The sequence below is a fragment of the Chelonia mydas genome, chromosome 1, assembly GCF_015237465.2.
Source record: "Chelonia mydas isolate rCheMyd1 chromosome 1, rCheMyd1.pri.v2, whole genome shotgun sequence".
In the NCBI taxonomy this organism is placed as follows: Eukaryota; Metazoa; Chordata; order Testudines; family Cheloniidae; genus Chelonia; species Chelonia mydas.
The window spans coordinates 23374603-23397029 of NC_057849.1; the positions used below are offsets into that span (position 1 = coordinate 23374603).

At 40.2% G+C, this 22427-nt stretch overlaps 1 protein-coding gene across 2 annotated transcripts in view; it reads left to right on the forward strand.

Moving 5' to 3' along the window:
* Positions 1-22427, forward strand: part of TMEM135 (transmembrane protein 135) — a 371662-nt gene that overhangs the window by 73480 nt on the left and 275755 nt on the right. For both annotated transcript variants that reach the window (XM_007068579.4, XM_043528656.1), the window contains exon 4: positions 10085-10118. In XM_007068579.4, the coding sequence (XP_007068641.1) occupies positions 10085-10118 (34 nt within the window). The remainder of the gene's footprint in view (positions 1-10084; positions 10119-22427) is intronic.

Consider the following 22427-nt stretch of genomic DNA (forward strand, 5'->3'; position numbering starts at 1 on the left):
CTTGGTCTAAAGAAGAGGTGTTTTCAGATCAGATTTGAAAATGGAGAGTTGAGGCAGACAGAAGACAGTTTTAGAGGGCGGGTTCTGCAGAAGAGATGACTTACACCAACAGTAAGATTGTGTGGAGGGTGAAAGAGGAAGCCTATGATAAGTGAGGTTTTGTGTTGAAGGTCCCGGACTAGTACTCTGGAGATCTAGGTTTAATACTTTTCTGTTTTAATTCACCATCTTGAAATGGAGAGAGAACTTTACAATATGCCTGTAAAGTGGGAACAGTTATTTAATAGATGTCAGGTTTGATTCAGTACTATGGTCATGAGTCTCTAAATATGTCAGATGACCAGTGGAAGGAGAGAGAGGATTACAGAGAGACAATCTGTGAAGTGTTTTGGAGAAGATTCATACACTGATTTTTAAACTGGATGTTGAAATAAAAATAGTTTTGTACTTATGCATTATAGGTTCCATCTTGATGCTCTTTGCATATACTAGTTAATGGAGCCTCACAATGTTCTTGTGAAATAAGGTACCTACAGTTCTATTTTGCAGGTGATGAATCTGAAGCCTATGCACCAGTGCCATTCACTTTTTTCTGATTAAATTCTTTGTCTCAGCTGATTTGGATCTAATTGTTTTCTGCTTTGTGAAATTGGCCCTTTTAAAGCACCATGTATGTATGTGTATATATATATATACGTATGTGTATATATGTCTAATAAAGATGTTGTCTAAACAGATAAAGTGATCACAGAAATAAAAAATTAATGGTAGTTTAGGTACAAGTGATTATGACTTTATCAAATTTATAACGTGCAAGGAAAATAAAGTCTAAAACAGTTTTTATATATATATATAAACACACACACACACACACACACGTATATACATACATACGGGCATACAAACATGGTGCTTTAAATGGGCCAATTTCACAAAGCAGAAAACAATTAGATCCAAATCAGCTGAGACAAAGAATTTAATCAGAAAAAAGTGAATGCAAATTGGGAATAATTTAAGAATACTGTATTAGATGCCCTAAAAGCCACAATGGAGGAGGAAGCTTGTGCTGGTTAAAAAAACAGACCTGGTTTAGAGGGAAAGTGAAGGCAACTATAAAATACATATATAAATGGAAGAATGGGAAAGTTTATAGTAATGAATGTAAATCAGAGGCTAGAAATTGTAGAAAATTCATAAGGGAAACATAGGACTGCAGGGGACCTTGAGAAGTCATCTAGTCCAGTCCTCTGCACTCATGGCAGGACTAAATAATATCTAGACCATCCCTGACAGATGTTTGACTAACCTACTCTTAAAAGTCTCCAATGATGGAGATTCCACAGCCTCCCTTTGTAATTTATTCCAGTGATTTACCACCCTGACAGGAAATTTTTCCTAATGTTGAACCTAAACCACCCTTGCTGTAATGATAGCCCCTTTGGTTCTTGTCCTATCCACAGAGGCTAAGGAGAACAATTTTTTTCCCTCCTCCTTGTAGCAACCTCTTATTTACTTGAAAACTGTTATCGTGTCCCCTCTCAGTCTTCTCTTCTCCAGACTAAATAAACCCAATCTTCCCTCATAGGTCATGTTTTCTAGACCTTTAATAATTTTTGCTGCTTGTCTCCTGAAATTAGCGCCCAGAACTGGACACACTACTCCAGTTGAGGTCTAATCAGCAGGGAGTAGAGCGAAAGAACTACTTTTCATGTCTTGCTTACAACACTCCTTCTAATACATCCCAAAATTGTGGTGGTTTTTTTTGTATTTTTGTTGTTTTTTGCAACAGTGTTACACTATTGACTCCTCTTTAGCTTGTGATCCACTATGACCCATAGATCCCTTTCTGCAGTACTCCATCCTAGGCAGTCATTTCCCATTTTGTGTGTGCGCAACTGATTGTTCTTTCCTAAGTGGAGTACTTTGCATTTGTCCCTATTGAATTTCATCCTATTTACTTCAGACCATTTCTCCAGTTTGTCCCGATTTATTTTGAATTTTACTCCTATTCTCCAAAGTACTTGCAACCCCTCGCAGCATGGTATCAGTCACAAACTTTGTAAGTGTAGTCTCTATGCCATTATCTAAGTCACTGATGAAGAACTTGACCTAGAACCAATTCCTGCACAACCCCAGTCGATATGCCCTTCCAGGTTGACTGTGAACCACTGATGATAACTCTCGGAACAGTTTTCCAACCAGTTATGCTCCCACCTTTTAGTAGTTCCATTGTATTGCCCTAGTTTGTTTATGAGAAGGCTATGTGAGACAGTATCAAAAACCTTACTAAACTCAAGATATACCACATCTACCGCTTTCCCCCCATCCGCAAGGCTTGTTACCCTATCAAAGAAAGCTATTAGGTTGATCTGACATGATTTGTTCTTGACAAATCTATGTTGACTGTTAATTTTCACCTTACTATCACCTTACTAGGTTAGGGATGGGCAAATTATGGCCTGTGAGCCAGATGCGGCCTGCCAGCCATTTTAATCTAGCCCTTGAGCTCCCACTATGGAGTGGGGTCTGGTGCTTGCCCCGCTCCGGCTGGGGAGCAGGGTTGGGGGCTGCGCCATGCGGCTCTCGGAAGCAGCAGCATGTCCCCCCTCCAGCTCCTATGCGTAGGGGCAGCCAGGGGGCTCTGCACGCTGCTCCTGCCCCAAGCGCCGCCTCCGCAGCTCCCATTGGCTGGGAACTGCGGCCAATAAGAGGTGCAGAAGCGGCACCTGCAGATGGGGCAGCGCGCAGCAGAGTCGCCTGGCTGCGCCTCTGTGCGGGAGTGGGGGGACATGCTGCTGCTTCCGGGAGCCGCTTAAGGTAAGTGCTGCCCGGAGCCTGCACCCAACCCGGAGCACCCTTCTACACCCGAAACCCCTCATCCCCAGCCCCACCCCAAAGTCCGCACGTGCAGCTAGAGCCCTCATCCCCCTCCCACTCCCCAACCCCATTTTTATGAGCATTTATGGCCCACCATACAATTTCTATACCCAGATGTGGCCTGACCCACCCCTGCTCTAGGTGTTTGCAGATTGATTGCTTAATTATTTGCAGTATTATCTTTCTGGCTACTGAAGTTAAGCTGACTGGTCTGTAATTCCCTAGGTTTTCCTTGTTTCCCTTTTTATAGATGGCACTATATTTGCCCTTTTCCAGTCTGCTGGAATCTCTCCTTTCTTCTATGACTTTTCGAAGATAATCACCAATGGCTCAGATATCTCCTCAGTCAGCTCCTTGAGTATTCTAGGATGTATTTCATCAGGCTCTGGTGATTGAAGACATCTGACTTGTCTAGGTCAGTCTGGCAAAATAATGGAGCAGCTGACACAAGACTAGATTAATAAAGAATTAAAGAAGGATAATGTAATTATTACAAGTTTGGTTGGTAAAGGTAATAGTGTTGACATATTACACTTAGAGTTCTGTAAGGTGTTTCACTTGGTATTGTATAACATTTTGATTAAAACTAGTGACCTAAAGTTAGCCTGGCACACACAACTGGCTAACTGAGAGGTCTCAAAATGTAATTGTAAATGAGGACTCATCATTGAGTAGGTTTGTTTGTAGTGGGGCCCTGTAGAGATTGATTCTTGGCCCTACACTGTTCACATTTTTATCAATCATCTGGAAGAAAATGTAAAAGTTTTACCGATAATTGCAGATGACGGAAAAGTTGCAGGAGTGGTAAATAGTGAAGAGGACAGGTCACTGATTTAGAGCAATCTGGATCACTTGATAAACTGGGCACAAGCAAACTGTTTTAATATGATTAAATGTAAAATTATATATCTAGGAACAAAGAATGTAGGCCATACTTACAGAATGGAAGACTGTATCCTAGGAAAGTGACTTTGAAAAAGATTTGGGGATGGTGGTTGATAATCAGTGGAACATGAGCTCCCCGTGTGATGCTATGCCAAAAAGAGCTAATGCAATCCTTGGATGCATGAACAGGAGAATCTCAAGTAGGGGTAGAGAGGTTATATTACCTTTGTATTTGGCACTGGTGTGACTACTGCTGGAATACTGTGTCCACTTGTGATGCTCACAATTCAAGAAAGACGTTGATAAATTGGAGAGGGTTCAGAGAAGAGCCACAAGAATGACTAAAGGGTTAGAAAATATGCCTTATAGTGATAGACTCAAGGAGCTCAATCTGTTTAGTTTATTAAAGAGAACGGTGACTTGATTACAGTCTGAGTATCTACATGGGGAACAAATATTCAATAATGGGTTCTTCAGTCTAGCAGAACAGGTATAACATGATCAATGGCTGGAATTTGAAGCTACACAAATTCAGACTGGAAATAAGGCATACATTTTTAATGGTGACAGTAATTAATTTTTTGAGTTTACCAAGGATTGTGGTTTATTCTCCATGACTGACAATTTTTAAATCAAATCAGATTGGATTGGTAAAAGAAATTCTCTAGGAATTATTTTGAGGAAGTTCTGTGGCCTGTGTTACACAGACAACAGACTAGATGATCACAACAGCACTTTCTGGTCTTGGAATATATGAATCTATGAAGACAGAGAGAGGCTAAGTGGCTTGCCCATTTTTTTCTGTCCAGTCAATGGAAGAGTTTCTTCTGGCTCCCTGTCCAGGGCCTTAACTACAAGATTGGTGCCAGTAGTTTGTTTTGAGTATGGGAGTCCTATTTGTTGTTGATGTTGGATAGACAACTGTCATTTCGCAAAGATAATTTTACAAATGTGGATATAAATGGTTTCAGATACAGAATTGTTTAAAGGGTATTAAAAACCTGTTCTACGAGATAGAAAACCTTGTTTACTCAGGTGCTGCATACCATGAAGTTAACCTTGTTTTCTTTGAGCCTGTTTTATTTGTATATTGTTGAGTGAAGAAAGAGGAACTTCTAAAATCAGCATAAAATGGGTTCTTTTATTCATAGATTCATAGATATTAAGGTCAGAAGGGACCATTATGATCATCTAGTCTGACCTCTTGCACAATGAAGGCCACAGAATCTCACCCACCCACTCCTGCAATAAACCTTTCACCTGTGTCTGAGCTATTGAAGTCCTCAAATCATAGTTTAAAAACTTCAAGGAGCACAGAATCCTCCAGGAAGTGACCTGTGCCGCATGCTACAGAAGAAGGCGAAAAACCTCCAGGGCCTCTTCCAAACTGCCCTGGAGGAAAATTCCTTCCCGACCCCAAATATGGCGATCAGCTGAACCCTGAGCATATGGGCAAGATTCACCAGCCAGATACCCAGGAAAGAATTCTCTGTAGTAACTCAGATCCCACCCCATCTAATATCCCATTGGGCCTATTTACCATGAATATTTAAAGATCAATTAATTGCCAAAATCATGTTATCCAATCATACATTCTCCTCCATAAACTTATCGAGTTTAATTCGCTCGGACCCCCTTCTAAACACAACCAGACTTTCCACTTGCATCTCCAATCCTCGGATCTTTTCCTCCATCAGCTCTATTAGACGGCATTTCATGCAGACAAAACTCTTACCAGGTAGCCCCTCCAGGATCATATACATACCGCAGCTTCCACATCCAGTCATCTTCATTGTGTCTTCCACTACATGGGTCACTCCCACTGCTGTCTCTGTATCTGTCATAGCCTTCTCACCTATATCCTGTTAATTTGGGAAACACAAACCACACCAAAAACCACCACCCACAGCAAAAGCAAACCCCAAACAAGAACCACAATACAAACTCCCACTGAAACTGCCCTGTTTACAACTCTGTTTGCTGGCTCCTCTGCTGCTGTAGCTGTCTGTGCCGCTGCCTGACTGGCTACCTGTATAGGACCCCTAGTCAGGGAAGCCCCGCCCCCTAATCAGGGCTCAGCTTCTCTCCCAGCACAAAGCCGCTACAAGCCTCTGCACATACAAATAATACAAATACAAGACCAAATACAAATACCTTCTCCTCCAACAGAACTCCCACTGAAACTCCCCTGTTTACAGCTCTGTTTGCTGGCTCCTGTGCCGCTCTAGCTGTCTGTTGTCTTGTCTTAAATACAAAATGACACCAGGATAATGTTCCAAAAGCATTTATTTTGTCATTTGGGGCCTAGCAGAGGGAACAGCAGAATACAAGTTTGTATAGTTTATTCTCTTACAAAATATTATGTGGTTCAGTTTGCAATTGTGCAACTTCTGAGTTCCTCCTCATTTGCTCTGACAGGCAGGATAATGACCGATTGCCAGCCACGATTTTTCTGCTGTCTAGTGCTGCTTCTTCTGCCTTTTCCATTTGATTTGTGCCTTAGGGTAACATTTAGGGCAATCCTATGTAACAGCGTGTCAAGGTTCCTTCCCCACTCTGAACTCTAGGGTACAGATGTGGGGACCTGCATGAAAACCTCCTAAGCTTACTTTTACCAGCTTAGGTTAAAACTTCCCCAAGGTACAAACTATTTTACCCTTTGCCCTTGGACTTCCACTGCCACCACCAAACGTTTATCTGGGTTTATTTATTAGGAAAGCATTGTTTGGAAACGTCTTTCCCCCCAAAATCCTCCCAACCCTTGCACCCCACTTCCTGAGGAAGGCTTGGTAAAAATCCTCACCAATTTGCATAGGTGACCACAGACCCAAACCCTTGGATCTTAAGAACAATGAAAAAGCATTCAGTTTCGGAAAAGAAGGGTTTTAATAGAAGTAAAAAGTAAAAAAGAATCACCTCTGCAAAATCAGAAGGGTAAATACCTTACAGGGTAATTAGATTCAAAACATAGAGAATCCCTCTAGGCAAAACCTTAAGTTACAAAAAGACACACAGACAGGAATATCCATTCTATTCAGCACAGCTTAATTTCTCAGCCATTTAAAGAAATCATAATCTAACGCATATCTAGCTAGATTACGTACTAAGTTCTAAGACTCCATTCCTGTTCTGTCCCCGGCAAAAGCATCACACAGAGAGACACAGACCCTTTGTTTTTCTCCCTCCTCCCAGCATTTGAAAGTATCTTGTCTCCTCACTGGTCATTTTGGTCAGGTGCCAGCGAGGTTATGCTAGCTTCTTAACCCTTTACAGGTGAAAGGATTTTTCCTCTGGCCAGGAGGGATTTTAAAGGTGTTTACCCTTCCCTTTATATTTATGACACAGTGCCTGGCTGCCATGTGTGTCTCAACACAGTGAAGGCTAAAAGCAGGAGGTGGGAACACCTCAACTGTGCCTCTTACGGTACTGTTTTCCAGTGGATGCCTTCAGCATTTTCAGTACTGTCACAGAGGAACCTTCCACACCTCAGTGGAATGAGACAACTCTGAAGCAATTTCTGGAGCTGTAACAAAACTAGTCATTTAAATTGTTCAAAGGGGAGAGAAGCTTATCTTCTGTGGCAGAGATATTCCCCAAAGTAGTAGTGGGGTAAGTTGGGGTTTGTAGCATGGTCTTTAATGCTATGAAAGATAAATCCAGTCTCTCAAGCGAAAGCAAAATAGACAGAAGCTTTCCCCAAGGTATCTTCAGGCTCTGAAAAGAAGGTGCTTCAATATCTTCAGGAGTAAGGGGTCCACTCCTTTTTCCCTTAGCCAGTGAAGTGCTTGAGTGGATCAGTGAGTTCTTGGCTATTTAATCTTAATGGGAGGGATTCCACATGTTATCAAAAACATTTTTTGAGTGTTCCCAGGGATTTACTCATGGGTTTCTTTCACTTTTTCCTGGTACTTATTTGACCTGACTGCTGTGTAGTCGATGATCGTACAGACAACAGCAGGGGTTAAAGTAACCTAAAGGGCTTACTCGTATTCCGGAGTCCTGAGTAGGGGGCAGGGCCTCAACTGGAAGACGCAGGGCCTTTAGAGCCCCGGGCCCTTTAAATTGAGATTTAAAGGGCCCCGGGCCCTTTCAATCACTGCTGGAGCTACCAGCTACAGAGGCGGCTGTGGAGCCCTGGGCTCTTTAAATCGCCGCCTGAGCCCTGCTGCCAGAGCCCCGGGGTAGCAGCAGCGGCGGGGGGTCCGGCAGTGATTTAAAGGCCCACGGGCTCCCAGCCGCTGCTACCGCAGTGGAGCCCTGTGCCCTTTAAATTGCCGATGGAGCCCCGGAGGTCCTGGCTGCCGCCGCCACCCCAGGGCTCTGGCGGCGGGGCTCAGGCGGTGATTTAAAGGGCCCTGGGCTCCTACCGCCCCGGGCCCTTTAAATCACTGTCCGAGCCCCGCTGCCGGAGCTGGCGGAGATTTAAAGGGCCCAGGGCGCTAGCGGCGGCCGGAGCCAGGGACCCTTTAAATCGCTGCTGGAGCCCTGCTGCTGGGAGCCCCAGGCCCTTTAAATTGCCGTCTGGGGAAGCCGGTCCGGTCTGGTGTACTGGATCTTGCTTTCACCGCTGGACAGCAACCACATTCACTAGGTTTATTTCCAGAGCATCATCCATTCTATGTACAGAATGAGGCAACCCTCTTGTGGAAGGAAAATATGTTATGTAATCCATTTAATGAAGGACTGTATCCTTATGAGTATGCATAAGGAGGCTTGTAATGGAGTTTACACAGTCTGGCTTTGGCTTTGCCACAGCCTCATTATCCAGTTCTATCCCAGTTAATCAGAGTTTACACTTGGTGTTTTCTCAATAACCACTCCCATTTTTGGAGTCTGGTTTATTAACAGAAATGTCAAAGCACTTCTTCCACCCACCCTTTCTAGCTGCCTCAGTGTTTGGTGCAGGGCTCTTATTCCTGTCCCTGTTGAGGCTAGGGTTGCCAGGTGACCAGTTTTTGACTGGAGCGCCCCATTTTTGACCAGAGTGCCCCTCCAAAAATGGACCCTAGCTGCTCTGGTCAGCACTGCTGACTGGGCCATTAAAAGTCCGATCGGCGGCACAGTGGGGCTAAGGCAGGTTCCCGGATACAGCGGCATTTTCCCCCTCCAGTTACTACGTGTAGCGGCAGCTAGGGGGCTCTGCACGCTTCCCCCACCCCAAGTGCCCGCTTTGCAGCTCTCATTGTCTGGGAACTGCAGCCTGAGCTGGAGAAAGCTTAGTGCAAATATTTGGCAAATTTAGCTGCCAGAATCTAAGAAGGCTCTACTGTGCATGTACACTGATTTTTTTTCTTTCAGACACTGAGATTCTAATGCAATCTTTAGATTCCAACAGAAGGAGCATTACGGAAAACAGAAAATAGTGCAAGACTTGTGATAAAATCACAAGAGTTGGCAACACTGATAAAAACTAGGATTCGCCAAGGCATAGGTTCCAGACTAATTTTGGTGTGGGAATAGACACAGGAACATATGAACAGTGGAGTTAGTGAAAATTGCGTAACCCTATATCTGCCCTTTCACAGTGCAAATGTGCTCTTGTGACTGGTAAGCTAATGGGTGGCTCCTTGAAAGGAAAGTTCTGTTCTTGCTCCCACAATGATCTCTAACGCAAAGTGTCATAGGATTAGCTCACATGTACAAGGCTGCAGATATGGGTAACAGCCCACAGACCCAAGTTTCTGTCCTCTGCTGCAGTGGAACTCAACCAAAGGGCATGAGTATATATGTTCAAGCTTATGGACCTGCCATCGTATGTCCCTATCTCAAATGGCTTGTAACCACCTGCAGCATGGAGAACGGTGAGCTACAAAGCAAGAGCAAACGCTCTTAAAAATTCAAGTGGAAAAAAAGTTTTAAAAGTTCAAAACACCAAAAACAGGCAGAACGTAGCAGGAGAGAAAATGGTAGCAACTATACCAGGGCCTGGTCTGAGGAGACATTGCTGGGATGTGTGTGGGCCTCAACCAGAAAAGGTTGGGAACCACTGAATTAGGCCAAGAAATCAGTTGTAGATTTTGTTAAAACTTTATTCTATCATTGAGTAAGCAATAAGAATTAGAAACAATTGTCACTGAACTGCTTTGAAGCAGTGTTTTTGAGCACAGTGTTATTGGCATGGTTTCTGTGGAGATTCTTCTTGTGTTTTTTCTGCCATGGATAATGCTTGAAACTACATATGTAAATCAAAGCTATCTTCTAGAGACTCTAGGAAAGCTTTCTGTTGTTACGTTGTGATATTAAACTGTAATTTGTTTCAGCATGAGGGGTGATTAATATTGATATGTGTCTTATTCACTAATCTGATCATTTCTGTTTATAGGAGAGGTCTGCTTACAATTTACATGGCCAATTTGGTAAGTAATCCTTTCTTCTAAGAATAAAATTATATATGGTATTGGAAGTGCATATTATAAATTAATTTTAATAATTTAAGTTAATTGTCTTTTTAAACCTTGAAATATTTTTATTTTCAAAAACTCAAATTATCTTAATGCCAAAAGTTTTTGACAATTCCTTTTTAAAAGCAAATAATTTCAGAGTAAAGATTGAAACATAATTCACTATATGGTGCTTAGATTCTCTTCTACCTCAGTGCTAAGACAGTGGCTCATTCTATTTACCATATCAACAGCAATTTAATTGTAAAGACATGTAAAGAACTTTGTGTTTGATTTTGTGGATTAGAGTCTAGTCCCTCAAATTCCCTTGCATTTAAATTGTATTTTTAGTTAATTGATTTATATTATATGCTATGACTGAATACACACATTTTACCATGTGGTAATCTCAATATAAAATTGCTGTATAATCCATATTCTCTGTAAAATTCCATTAAACTCAATGATATGTGTGTTCAGTTTATTTAAATAGTGCATTGCAAAGTAAATGTTATAGTAATTTTACTTTAAATGTCTCATGATCATACTGCTCAGAATGATGTGGTTATTCCACAAGCAATATTCAACCTTGGTTTTTCTTTTTTTGTGTGATTTTTTTTAAACTGATTTTTATGAAGAAAAATAACAAAAAGTGTTAAAAAGATAATGATTTACAGCTTGTATATGTTCCTGAATACTGTACGCTTGCAGGATCTCCAATAAAATTAGTTTTACAACTTGTCAAAAGTGTACAAATACAAGACAAAGCTATGTAGACATAACACGTGGTGGTGGTGACTTACAGTAATAAAATAGGTTTCAGACTAGCAGCCGTGTTAGTATGTATCCGCAAAAAGAACAGGAGTACTAGTGGCACCTTAGAGACTAACAAATTTATTAGAGCATAAGCTTTCGTGGGCTACAGCCCACTTCATTGGATGCATAGAATGGAACACATAGTAAGATATATGTGTATGTGTGTGTGTGTGTGTGTGTGTATATACACACACACACACACACACACACACACACACACACACAGATAAGTTGGAAGTTACCATACAATTAGCCTCTCACTTTGTATGGTACCTTCCAACTTATCTGTATGTGTGTGTGTGTGTGTATGTATAATATATATACATACCTTACTAAGATATCTATCTTAGTAAGATAGATATATCTTATGTTTGTGTATATCTATATCTTACTTACACACACACACACACACACACACACACACACACACAGATAAGTTGGAAGTTACCATACGTGTGTATATATCTATATCTATCTAATCTATCTATCTATCTATCTCTTGCTAAGATAGATATATATATACACATACAGATAAGTTGGAAGTTACCATACAAGCTGTGAGAGGCTAATTAGTTAAGATGAGCTACTATCAGCAGGAGAAAAAAACTTTTGTAGTGATAATCAAGATGGCCAATTTAGACAGTTGACAAGAAGGTGTGAGGAAACTTAATTTGATTATCACTACAAAAGATTTTTTCTCCTGCTGATGATAATTCATCTTAACTAATTAGCCTCTCTGTTTGTATGGTAACTTCCAACTTATCTGTATGTATGTATGTGTATGTATATATATCTATATATAGATATATATCTTACTATATGTTCCATTCTATGCATCCGATGAAGTGGGCTGTAGCCCACGAAAGCTTATGCTCTAATAAATTTGTTAGTCTCTAAGGTGCCAGTAATATAATAGGAGAAGACATTCATGAATAGGAATTAAAAAGCAAGGAGAGAGGCCTGGGAGGTGTTATCAGGTGAAATAAACATCTGACATTCTTCAAGCAGTCTGAATGTTGGTTTTTTCCCATCCAAATGTATCTGGAAATGGGGGCCTATATCTTTGAATTCATATAATTGATCTCAGCAGCAGTAAGTTATTCTTTCTTTGGCTGCTCATTCAGACGGGTCTGAAAACCACTGTTTTCTTACATCTTTGTAAAATCACTTGGTGATCATTGCATCCCTCAAGAACCAAAGTCTCTGTGGTGGAGTTAAACCCAGTCTAGCAGGTAAATATCGTAAAATATAATTTTCAGCACGGGCCTGGCTGCTGAAGTGAAGCACCATTTTAACGCTTGTGTCCACCTCTTTCCAAAGCTGCCTAACTGTTGGACAGGCCCATAGCACAGCTTTATTTTATTACAGCACCAACAAACATCAGAAGATGCACTTTTATCTTGTGCAACATCTGTAGCATCCAGTCCACTTTTAAATAAAATCTTTTGTTTTATCAAGCATAGTCTATGATCCAAAGAGGCATCTTAAACATAACATAGTATGATCTGCCACTGAGATGCTTTTAAGGGTGGTGGTAAATCCTCTTGTAATGCTTTAACAAAGAACTTTAGACTAGTGGAGTTCCTCTTCATTCGTAAATCATACATGTAGAGCCTGGGCCTGAAGAGTTCATGAAATATTTCTAAAGTTCCTAAGTAGTTCTGGGGCCTCTGGCAGTTCTATGTGTTCATGCCAAATTGATGTAGTAGTGAATGTCTTCATTCTAAGTGCTGCCACTCAGCTGAGGGTGGCAGTTCATAGTAGTGCTTTGGCATTAGAAAAGGGACAAAGCGCTCACTATTGATTAATTGGGAAGCCTGTATGATGCCTCTACTCTGCCATTCCTTCCAAATGATAGGTTTGTTCCTAATTTGCAAATCTGGGTTGCCCTGTATAGGCAATTGTCCACAAAACTAAGGATGTAACTGGTATCTGGTAGCTAGGATAGCCCAGACTTTCATGCAGCAATGACTGTGTCCCTGAAGACCTGGTTATCCGAGACCACGTTGTTGGTCGTGATGTGAGAAGTTGCTAGAATATAGCAGTTGGATCCAGAAACTAAACATAGGTTTTATACACCACAATATTTGGATTTGGACCAATCTCCAGCCCGGTCTTTCAAAATCCTTTTCTGTGTCTAACCCTAGAATGACTGGGGTTCATCATATTTGACAAAATGTTGATATGACAATGAAAGCTTATCAGAGCCATAATGGCCTCTGACAAACCCAAATTCTTTTGGGTGTATGATAGAGCCCATAATTTCTCTAGTTTCCTCGCCAAAACTTTTGCCAGTATGCCAATATTTTGACATCACTGTTAACAGGTGAAATTGGCCTATAACTGGAACAAAGTGTGGCATCTATTCCTCTTTCACTAAGGCCATGCTGGTTAAAAAACTGACTTGTTTTAAAGGGGAAGTGAAGGCAGCTGTAATTAATGTGTATGTGTGCATAAGAAAAGGGAAACTGATAGAAATGGATATTAATCAGAATATAGGAAATGTAGAAAATTGATAAGAAAGCAAAGGGACACAAGGAGTAATCTATGGTCAGCAGAGTTAAGCACAATAAAAAGGAGTTATTTAAATGTGTTAGGAACTAAATGAATCCTGATGATGGTATAGGTCCATTATCAGATTGAAATGGTAGAATTATGAATAATAATGCAGAAAAGGCAGAAGTGGTCAATAAATATTTCTGTTCCGTATTTGGGGAAAAAATAGATGATGCAGTCTCAGCATATGATAATAACACTTTCCATTCCGCTAGTATCTCTGGAGGATGATAAAAAGAAGCTACTAAAGTTGGACATTTTAAAACCAGCTGGTCCAGATAATTTGCATCCTAGAGTTTTAAAAGCACTACCTGAGGAGCTAAATTTTGGAGCATGGGGAAAGTTCCACAGGACTGGAAGGAAGCTAACGTTGTGCCAGTTTTTAAAAAGGATAAAAGGGATGACATGGGTAATTATAGGCCTATCAACCTGACATCAGTCCCTGACAAAAAAAAATGAAGTGGCTGATATGGGACTCAACTAATAAAGAATTAAATGAGTGTATTGTAATTAATGCAAATCATCCTGGGTTTATTGAAAATATATCCTGTATATTTGGTATATTTTTTATGAGTTTATAAATTTGGATGATAAAGGTAATGTTGCTGACATAATGTACTTATAGTTCTTTAAGGTGTTTGACTTGGTACCAGATGACATTTTGATTAAAAAACTAAAACAATATAAAATTAACATGGAACACATTAAATGGATTAAATGTTGGCTAACTGATAGATCTCAAATTGTGATTGTAAATAGGGAATCATGAAGTGGGTGTGTTTCAGTGCGATCCCACCAGGATTGTTTTTTGGCCCTATGCTATTTAATATTTTTATCCATGACCTGGAAGAGAACAATAAATCATCTCTGAAGATTGCAGATGACACAAAAATTGGGGAAGTGGTAAATAATGAAAAGGACAGGTCACTGATTCAGAGCGATCTAGATCACTTGGTAAACTGAGCGCAAGCAAACAGTATGCGTTTTAATATGACTAAATATAAAAGTATGCATCTAGGAACAAAGAATGTATGCCCTACTTACGTTATGGGGAACTTTTATCCTGGGAAGCAGTGACTTTGAACATTTTTTGGGGGGTGGTGGAGAATAATCTGCTGAACATTACTTACTGTAACTGAAGGTTCGTCGAGATATGTCGTCCCTATCTGTATTCCACTATCCATCCTCCTTCCCCTCTGCTTCAGACTTGACCGCACTGCAGTAAGAGGAGGAACTGGAGTGGGGTCGACCCGCACTGCCCCTTGTACCCTTGGTCAGGAGCATGAGAAGACGTATCGCACATGTGCAGATCAATGGATATAGCTTGGAAAAATCTTCCAGATTCAGGTGCATGGTATGTATGCACATCCACATGTGAAATAAAGATAGGGGCCACACATCTTGAAGAAGCTCCAGTTACAGAAATAACCTCCGCTTTTGTGTAATATGTGATCCACTAGGAACTTTCCCATCCTACATTAAAGAAAATAGAATAGGTTGCATGCCAGGAGGTTTCCTTTGGAATTTGAACAGTGGACACTAACATTTTTTTTAAACTGGGATTTTTAATAGAATTGTCACAGACCCTTTAACTACATAAGCTAACAGAGCTTTGGCTTCCTAATAAAAGTAATCTAGTCTTGCAAGATTTAACATTTTTCTTCCCTAATTCGAGTAGAATCAACTTGTTCAAGCATCTTGCAGTGGAAGTGTAGATTATAAGATTGGTAATAATTAATAGGAGATGTTATCCATTTGGAAAGGACTTTTCAGGACAGGAGTTCAAAAGGCTTGTTTAAAAAAAATTATCGGAATAACCGAACGATTTTTTGAATTACTAGGCAAATGTTCCTTTAAAAAAAATGTAGCATTTGGTCTGCGTCACATTAGTTTTTAAGCTCTATACCACAAAGATGTCTGAGAAGGATACAACAGAGAAGTTAAGTAGTGCAACAACATTTAATGGAGACTGTTTGGAACCATGAACCTTCTCTAGGATATGATGGTTTGGGATTAAGAATTCTAATCACAAATCTGGATGTACTTTGAACAACAGTAAAATCAGAATAACAGGGCCCCTGCTTCATCAACTCTGTTTAACTGTTATATATATATGTGTGTATAGTGTGTGTGTGTGTGTGTGTGTATATATATATATAATATGATTAATGTTCTCTTGGTTGTGTTGCTTTGCTATAATACAAACAGTTTTATATGCTTGGTGAGCTTTACTGATAGTAAATTTAGATCTTCATTAGTTTATAGTCTTAATACACTTATATTTAGGATTGAGAGAATATCCTATTCTGGAGACTTGTAAAGTTTAATATTTAATGACAACACTTAGGTTTGAGAACTGAAACATGATTTATCTTAAGTGAATTACTAAGCAATGCAATTGTTTAGCAGAAGTAAAATGGGAAATTATATATTGAGCTTTCTTGCACTTTGGTCAGAAGCAATATAAAAAAATGAATAAAGACTAATTCCATATTTTATTAATTCATTACATCTTTCTTATGTGATTAATAAAATGGGAACAATAATATTAATTATTTCTCATAGGACTGTTATGTTTATCCTAGGCAGATAGATGTTTTATGGACAAAGTATTTATATAAATGGTGCTTCAGACCTTGCTAAAATCAGTATTTGGGTCTGAGCTGTCATTTTTGTTTTACTTTATAGAGGTTTTTGTACATTGCTACATACATAAATTTGTCCAGTTTTAGAAATGAGAGATGGGTAGTGCTAGATTTTCTAGATGTTATAACAATTACTTTGCCTACTGCTGCAGTGAGTTTGTGTTTTGAATTCTGAGACCATTTCTATCATTGATAGCCAGGTGCAACTGATCATAATCCCATTGGCAGAACTGGGCTGTCTGTGTTCAGAGAACAAACCTAATCTACAATATGGGTGTAGTGATATTTATCTACCTCACAGGGGTGATTAATGTGATGTTTAACAATTAGGGTAGCGTAATTCAGCAAATTGTTAAGGCCAATGAAAGAGATTGGAACAGAACTCCTGCTTCCTAGCCTTATGCTCACTCTAGTAAGAAGAGACACATTTAGTAAGCCTGGTGTTTGCTAGAAATATTTGGTCAAGGGGCCTGGCAAGTTAGAAGTAGTTCAGTGGTGAGCTAAACTAACTAGCTGCACTTTTTTATACTAACATAGAATGCCAGCTTGATAAATAAGTTATTTCAGGGGAGAAAAAATTGACTATTTAAAGGTGCTTTCTCAGTTTTACTTCAGCAGTTACCAGTCTAGCTTACCAGACAAGGTCATGAGCTCTGTTTTCTAACGTGTTACATCGGGAGCTATATTTTTCTTACTGGGTTTTTAGAAGTAACTAAGAATTAGAAATAAACAAAGGACACGATTATGTAGAATTTTATTTTTGATCATCAGAATCTAAAATCAATCAACAACCTCACTGGAAATCAGTGCAAAGATTTTACAAGTAAAGTAATATGGTTAGATCTAAAGTTGCTGAGAATGTGGGAGTCAGAATCTTGAACCAGTTGCAATATATGAATCAACATTTCTGTAATACCAAGGAAGAGAGTGTTACAGTGGTTGGTCCTGGAGGCCACCCAGACACATACAAGCCTTTCCAGTTCTATTTTGGATTGCACATGTTGAAGTCAAGACATTTCTAAGATGGTAAATGAAGTATTGCAATTGATCCTCTAAGGATAATTTGGGATCAAAGGGACCCCCAGGATTCCAACAAGAGGTGGAAAATGAAACATAATCACCAAAGTTGTTTTTGGCTGAAAAGGTAGAAAATATTAATAGATAAGGGAGGCCAATTAATAAGACACATGGCTGTTAGATTTCAAAAAGTTATGTCATAATGTATTGTGAACTAGGAAAACATTCAGTATTAGTAGAAATTGCTGTTAAGTAGAAGACCGCATATCTTCAAATTAATTTTAGGTGGTAAGAAGGAAAAACATACTTAGAACTTGTAGAAGGAATGTTCTATATTAAAGACAAAGGGTTAGAATGTCAAGATAAGTAAAAGACTAATCCTGCTTAGGACCAACTTGATATATTGGCTATTGGGGAAATACACACTTTCTATAAAACACACAGCTATTCTTAACATTGGAAAGCTAACCAAAAGAAGTGGGGTAGCTAGCACCCATTGCTCAATCAGTGTAACTATAAAAAGTGCATAAATTAAACAACGTTGACTTTGTCTCTCTTTTCCCCTTTATCCCTTATACCACCTCTATGTATCTTATCTGAAATTTAGTCTGTAAACTCCTTGAGTTGTGAACCTATAATTGTTTATATTTTTTAAGTATCATGTGCACTTATTATATGGTGCTGTACTCCTAATAAACTTTTAATTTTTAAAGTGCTCTACAAAGAGTGAATCTCACAAGATGCCTTTGATGTAGACAAGTTTTTACCAATTTTAGAGGCGGGGAAGCTGAGAAACAGATTTGTAAGGGACACAGATCTGAGTATCATGGATCTGAGTCAGTTGCAGAGCCATTATTAGCTCTCAAGATTCCTGGGTTTGTCAGACCACTAGATTATGCCTTCAGTCTTATTTTTAAACAGGCTCAGAAGTGTATGAACATAGGAGAGCACCAGACTCTAACCCTAAGGACTCCATGGTATTGTGTAAACGTTTCCCCCTTCAGTCATTGCTTACCCTTTATCATTTACCTAGCTTCAAAAACATATGCCTTAAAGAGTAAGACACATTCTCTACTCTGAAGAACGTAGACAAAGAAAGCAATAATTAATACATTTATTTTTGAAGAATTCTCTTTGCAGCTGTCCCATTAGCCCCGTCCACCAAGATGTTTAGGGTCAAGTTCTGACACCTTTATTTGCATGGGGAAGAAACTTAACTGAGTTACAATGTTTTTATTATGGGACAGATTCTGACACTCTTCCTTTTATAATTTCTTAAACAACATTAAAACGCTATTTAAAACACCCTCATTAAAATTAAATAAAAGAAAATTGAGGGATTATGATGTAGAAACATGAGGGTGAAAAGACACCAGGAAAAAAGACTGTAGGCTGTTTTGGGCAGGATTGATTCAGTGGTTAGGGCACTCACCTAGGGCTTTGGAGACCAGGGTTCAATTTCGTGCTCTGCCATAGACTTCCTGTGTGACCTTGGACATATCACTTAGCCTCTCTGTGCCTCAGTTCCACATCAGTAAAATGGGGGATAATAATTCTTTCCTACCTCAGGGTGTGTTGTGAGGATAAATATATGAAAGATTGTGAAGTTCCTCGAGATCTACTGATGAAATGTGCTATATGAGCTAGGTATTAGTATATTCTGATCGTACTACATGTAGTACAATGGGGGAAGAGATGGTGGGGCTTTAGGCATTACCACGATATAAATGTTAACGAATAAAGATCAATATGGGGCAAATGATTGTCATTCAAAAAAACTACAATGCTGAGCAGAGGTGGACTGAGGTGGATTTCACTAGGGCAGTGGGTTTCACAGTATTTCCTCCTGACCTTACTTGCAGTGGTTAGTTCCAAAGATCAAAGGGCAACAATAAATATTTAAGAGCTGATTCTTAGACGTACTGCACTCCCTTTGTGCTGCCCAGGCAGCGCGAAGGGAGCAGAAACCTCTACAAGTCCTTGCTCAGACTTCCTCCAGCATGGGGGGAATAGAGGATGCTGTGCTGTCTCCTGTGCCTCCCTCCCTGCAATCCTTCATTCAGGGGGACAGTTTGGAGTGTTCTGCTGGAGGCTGTTGTCAACTGGCACAAGTTAGAGCAGCCCCCAAGCTATCCTCTTTTTTTTTTCCTTTTCATGGGTTGCCCTTGGTGGTTGGGTGGGAGTCTGCCTCTCTAGTGTTCTACATAGTGCTGGACATCCCGCGTCTGACCCTGATTTTTTGAGTGATGGGATGGTTCTGCAGCCTCATGTCTCAACCCCCAGCCTAATAGGGCTGTGCATGTGCAGTGCTCGAAGCTCAGCCATATGAGATGTTTCCTTGAGTCTGCAAGGGAATGGGGAGGTGTCTTGTCCCTAAGTCTGCTGTGGGTATGATTGCTCTGCAGAGATTGTAGGAATGGAGGGTGCAGTAAAACCCCAGGGGAAAAGTCCAGTGGCAGAGACCTGGACACTGGAACCCCTGAAAGGACAGTGATCACTGCTGCACTAAGATCTCATTCCTGTCAGATGATCCACAGGGGCGCTCTGCATGGGCACACGGGTCAGCATGCCTTGCAGGATTGGGGCCCAGGCTTGTAATGCTCATTTTTCCTCATTTTGAGAGTCACTACCCCTCATTTTGGAGTGTGGGGGTTGTCAGAGGGAAGCCATCCCTTGCTAGGCTCTCTCCTGGGCTTAGGCAGAGCCAGTCAAGCTCCTTCCTGTTTTTCTGGGGGCCTTGCACAGTCCTATAAGTCAGGCATTGGAGCAACCAGTGTTACTTTCCTTGCTTCTCTTTGATGCAACAAGAGGCCAACAGGGAGCTTCTGAGCAGGTGCAGCAGGGAAGAGACAACAGCTGCTTAGAGCACTCCTGGCTAACATCAGAGGTGCCCCCCTGGATTACAAGGGAAGTTTCTGGACTATGTTGCGGAAGCGGTGGCTCAGGGAACACATTTTCAATTTTATAATTAAATCAAATTTCTTAAGTCACCCTAAAGGGCCACAGGTTAAATACCACGAGGCTTCAACATTAGTTAATTCAGCCAGACAAAGAAGATGCAACCCAGTGAGGTGTGAGGAAAATGAGGGAAATAAGACACCTGGAAGAAATTTGATTGACAGTAGAGAGGAGACTCTTAGACAAGTGGAAGACTATGCCAGTCGTAGGTAGCAGTGTTAGGGAAGCCATGATTTAGAGAATGAAAGGATAGGAATGGAGCAGTCAGAAGAAAAGGGGATGAGGATGTGAAACTTGAATTTGATGGAAGCTACTGAAAGAGGGTTGATATGACAGACGAGGAAGATGAATTTAGCATTGGCATTTTGGACAAACAATGGCGGAGAGGTGAGAACTGGGGAGGGTCAGAAAGGAGTCTGTTGCTATCCAGGTGGAGCACAGAGTGGACTAGTGTTGGAGATAAAGGATGAATTTTGCTGAAATTGAAGTGGAAGAAGTGACATAATTTAGCGAGACGCCATATGCTAGAAGAGGATGTAGACAAAAATGTAATTGAGGCTGAAAGTCTGAGTGATGGAAAGGATAGTGGAGTTGTCAGTAATAAGCTGGAAAATAGTTACAAGGAAGGATGACTAGTTCAAGCTTTCTTTCTCCAAACTGAAGTGCTGATGATGGGGCATGTGGTGATAACTGGATCTACAAATTTACCCAAATTGTGAGCTCAATTGTAGGAAGTGAGTGAAAGTTCATAAAAATACACAGTCCCTATAACAATAAATGTTGATGAGAAAAGGTGCAAAAGGGAGACAGAGTGAATTAGTCCAACAGAAAGGTCTATTGATATAATTCAGTGACTATATTAAAATTAAGCGTGATAAATGAGAAGTGTGTGACCAGAAAACAATGAACCAAAATTGGCATTTCGGAAATGAGGTGTAATTGGAGGACAAAATAATGAGGGGATGGGTTGTTCCACTTATCACTTCTTTTTAAAAGAAAATACTTTTGGGGGAGGGAAGGAGGGAAATTAAGAAGCAGCTGCCTGCCAGCACCCATTGTCATGAGTATTACATTCATGGGTGCCACCCTTTGTCTCCTGGGACCACAGGATCCACCATGACATTGGGTCTTTGCTGTCTTGATCCTCAGAGGTGTCCTGACCAGATGGGGCCAGAGAGAGGGACCAAATAACATCATCACCTCCGCTGGTTCTGGCTGAATTCAGATATGAGACTTAGTCATGTCATCGTCTCTGTGTTTTCTTTTTCTTCCCGACCTTATTTGTTCTCCTTTTTCTCTTCTGTCTAATAAATGTCTGGCTTAGCTAGCCTACACTGCTTGTGAGCCTGTGACCAAAAAGTCATTCCCTAAACACCCTGACATTGGTACAAGTTTTGCCAGGTTTCAAAGTGTCTGGTAAGACCATGTGCTGTGCCTGTGCTTTTCTAGCAGCGAGGTTGCAAGTGAGATTCAACGCCAGAGACCTAAACTGCATTTTCTATCTTTGCTGTTCTTTTTTTGTTCCTTTTTATCTGTGTTTGTCTTGTTTTGTTTTCTAGGATTTGGGATTGGACTTGAGCAAAAATAGCTCCAGTCCATTTCAGTTAACTTGTGCTCTTTTCCCCTGAAAGGATAGCTATTATAATTTAAGTGACTATCAAATAAAGGGGGTATCCTTTGAAAAACAGCTAAAGGGAAAGGGAACAATGAATTGTTAAAATGTAAGCTTTATTTAATACTTCAAGCACTTCAACGTTTTTTTCCTTCTTTTCTATATCTTCAATAAAAGGTTAAACAAAATGAATGATGTATTTGCCATGGTACTAAGCAGATTGAGGTGTCTGTATACCAAACCCTGAACCTTGTTTAAAACTGTTTAATGTTGGACAGTTACAGGGTCATGTTAACACATTTGACACACATCTTCGGGCTCATATGTTTCATAATACAACAAACATCCAGTAGGAGATGTTCAGGAGAGAATTCTCAGTTGATACTGGGCTGAATTCAGCCCACCAATGAGCAGCTGTTTAACTTGTAACCATTCCCTTGAGACAGCCAGCTTCCTATGTCTATACTGCTCTTTTTACTCAAATCTACTTAAGCAACAGTTAAAGCTACTTCTAAAATATTTATCTTGTTAAAATGAAATACATAACACAGAAGAGATTCAGCAAATACCTTCTAATAAATGTTCCACAGCTTTCTATATGTCATAAAAAACAAGGGACAGTGAGTGGTTACTGTTTAACATACTCTGAAAGTCCAAGCAAATGCATTGTTCTTTGATTGC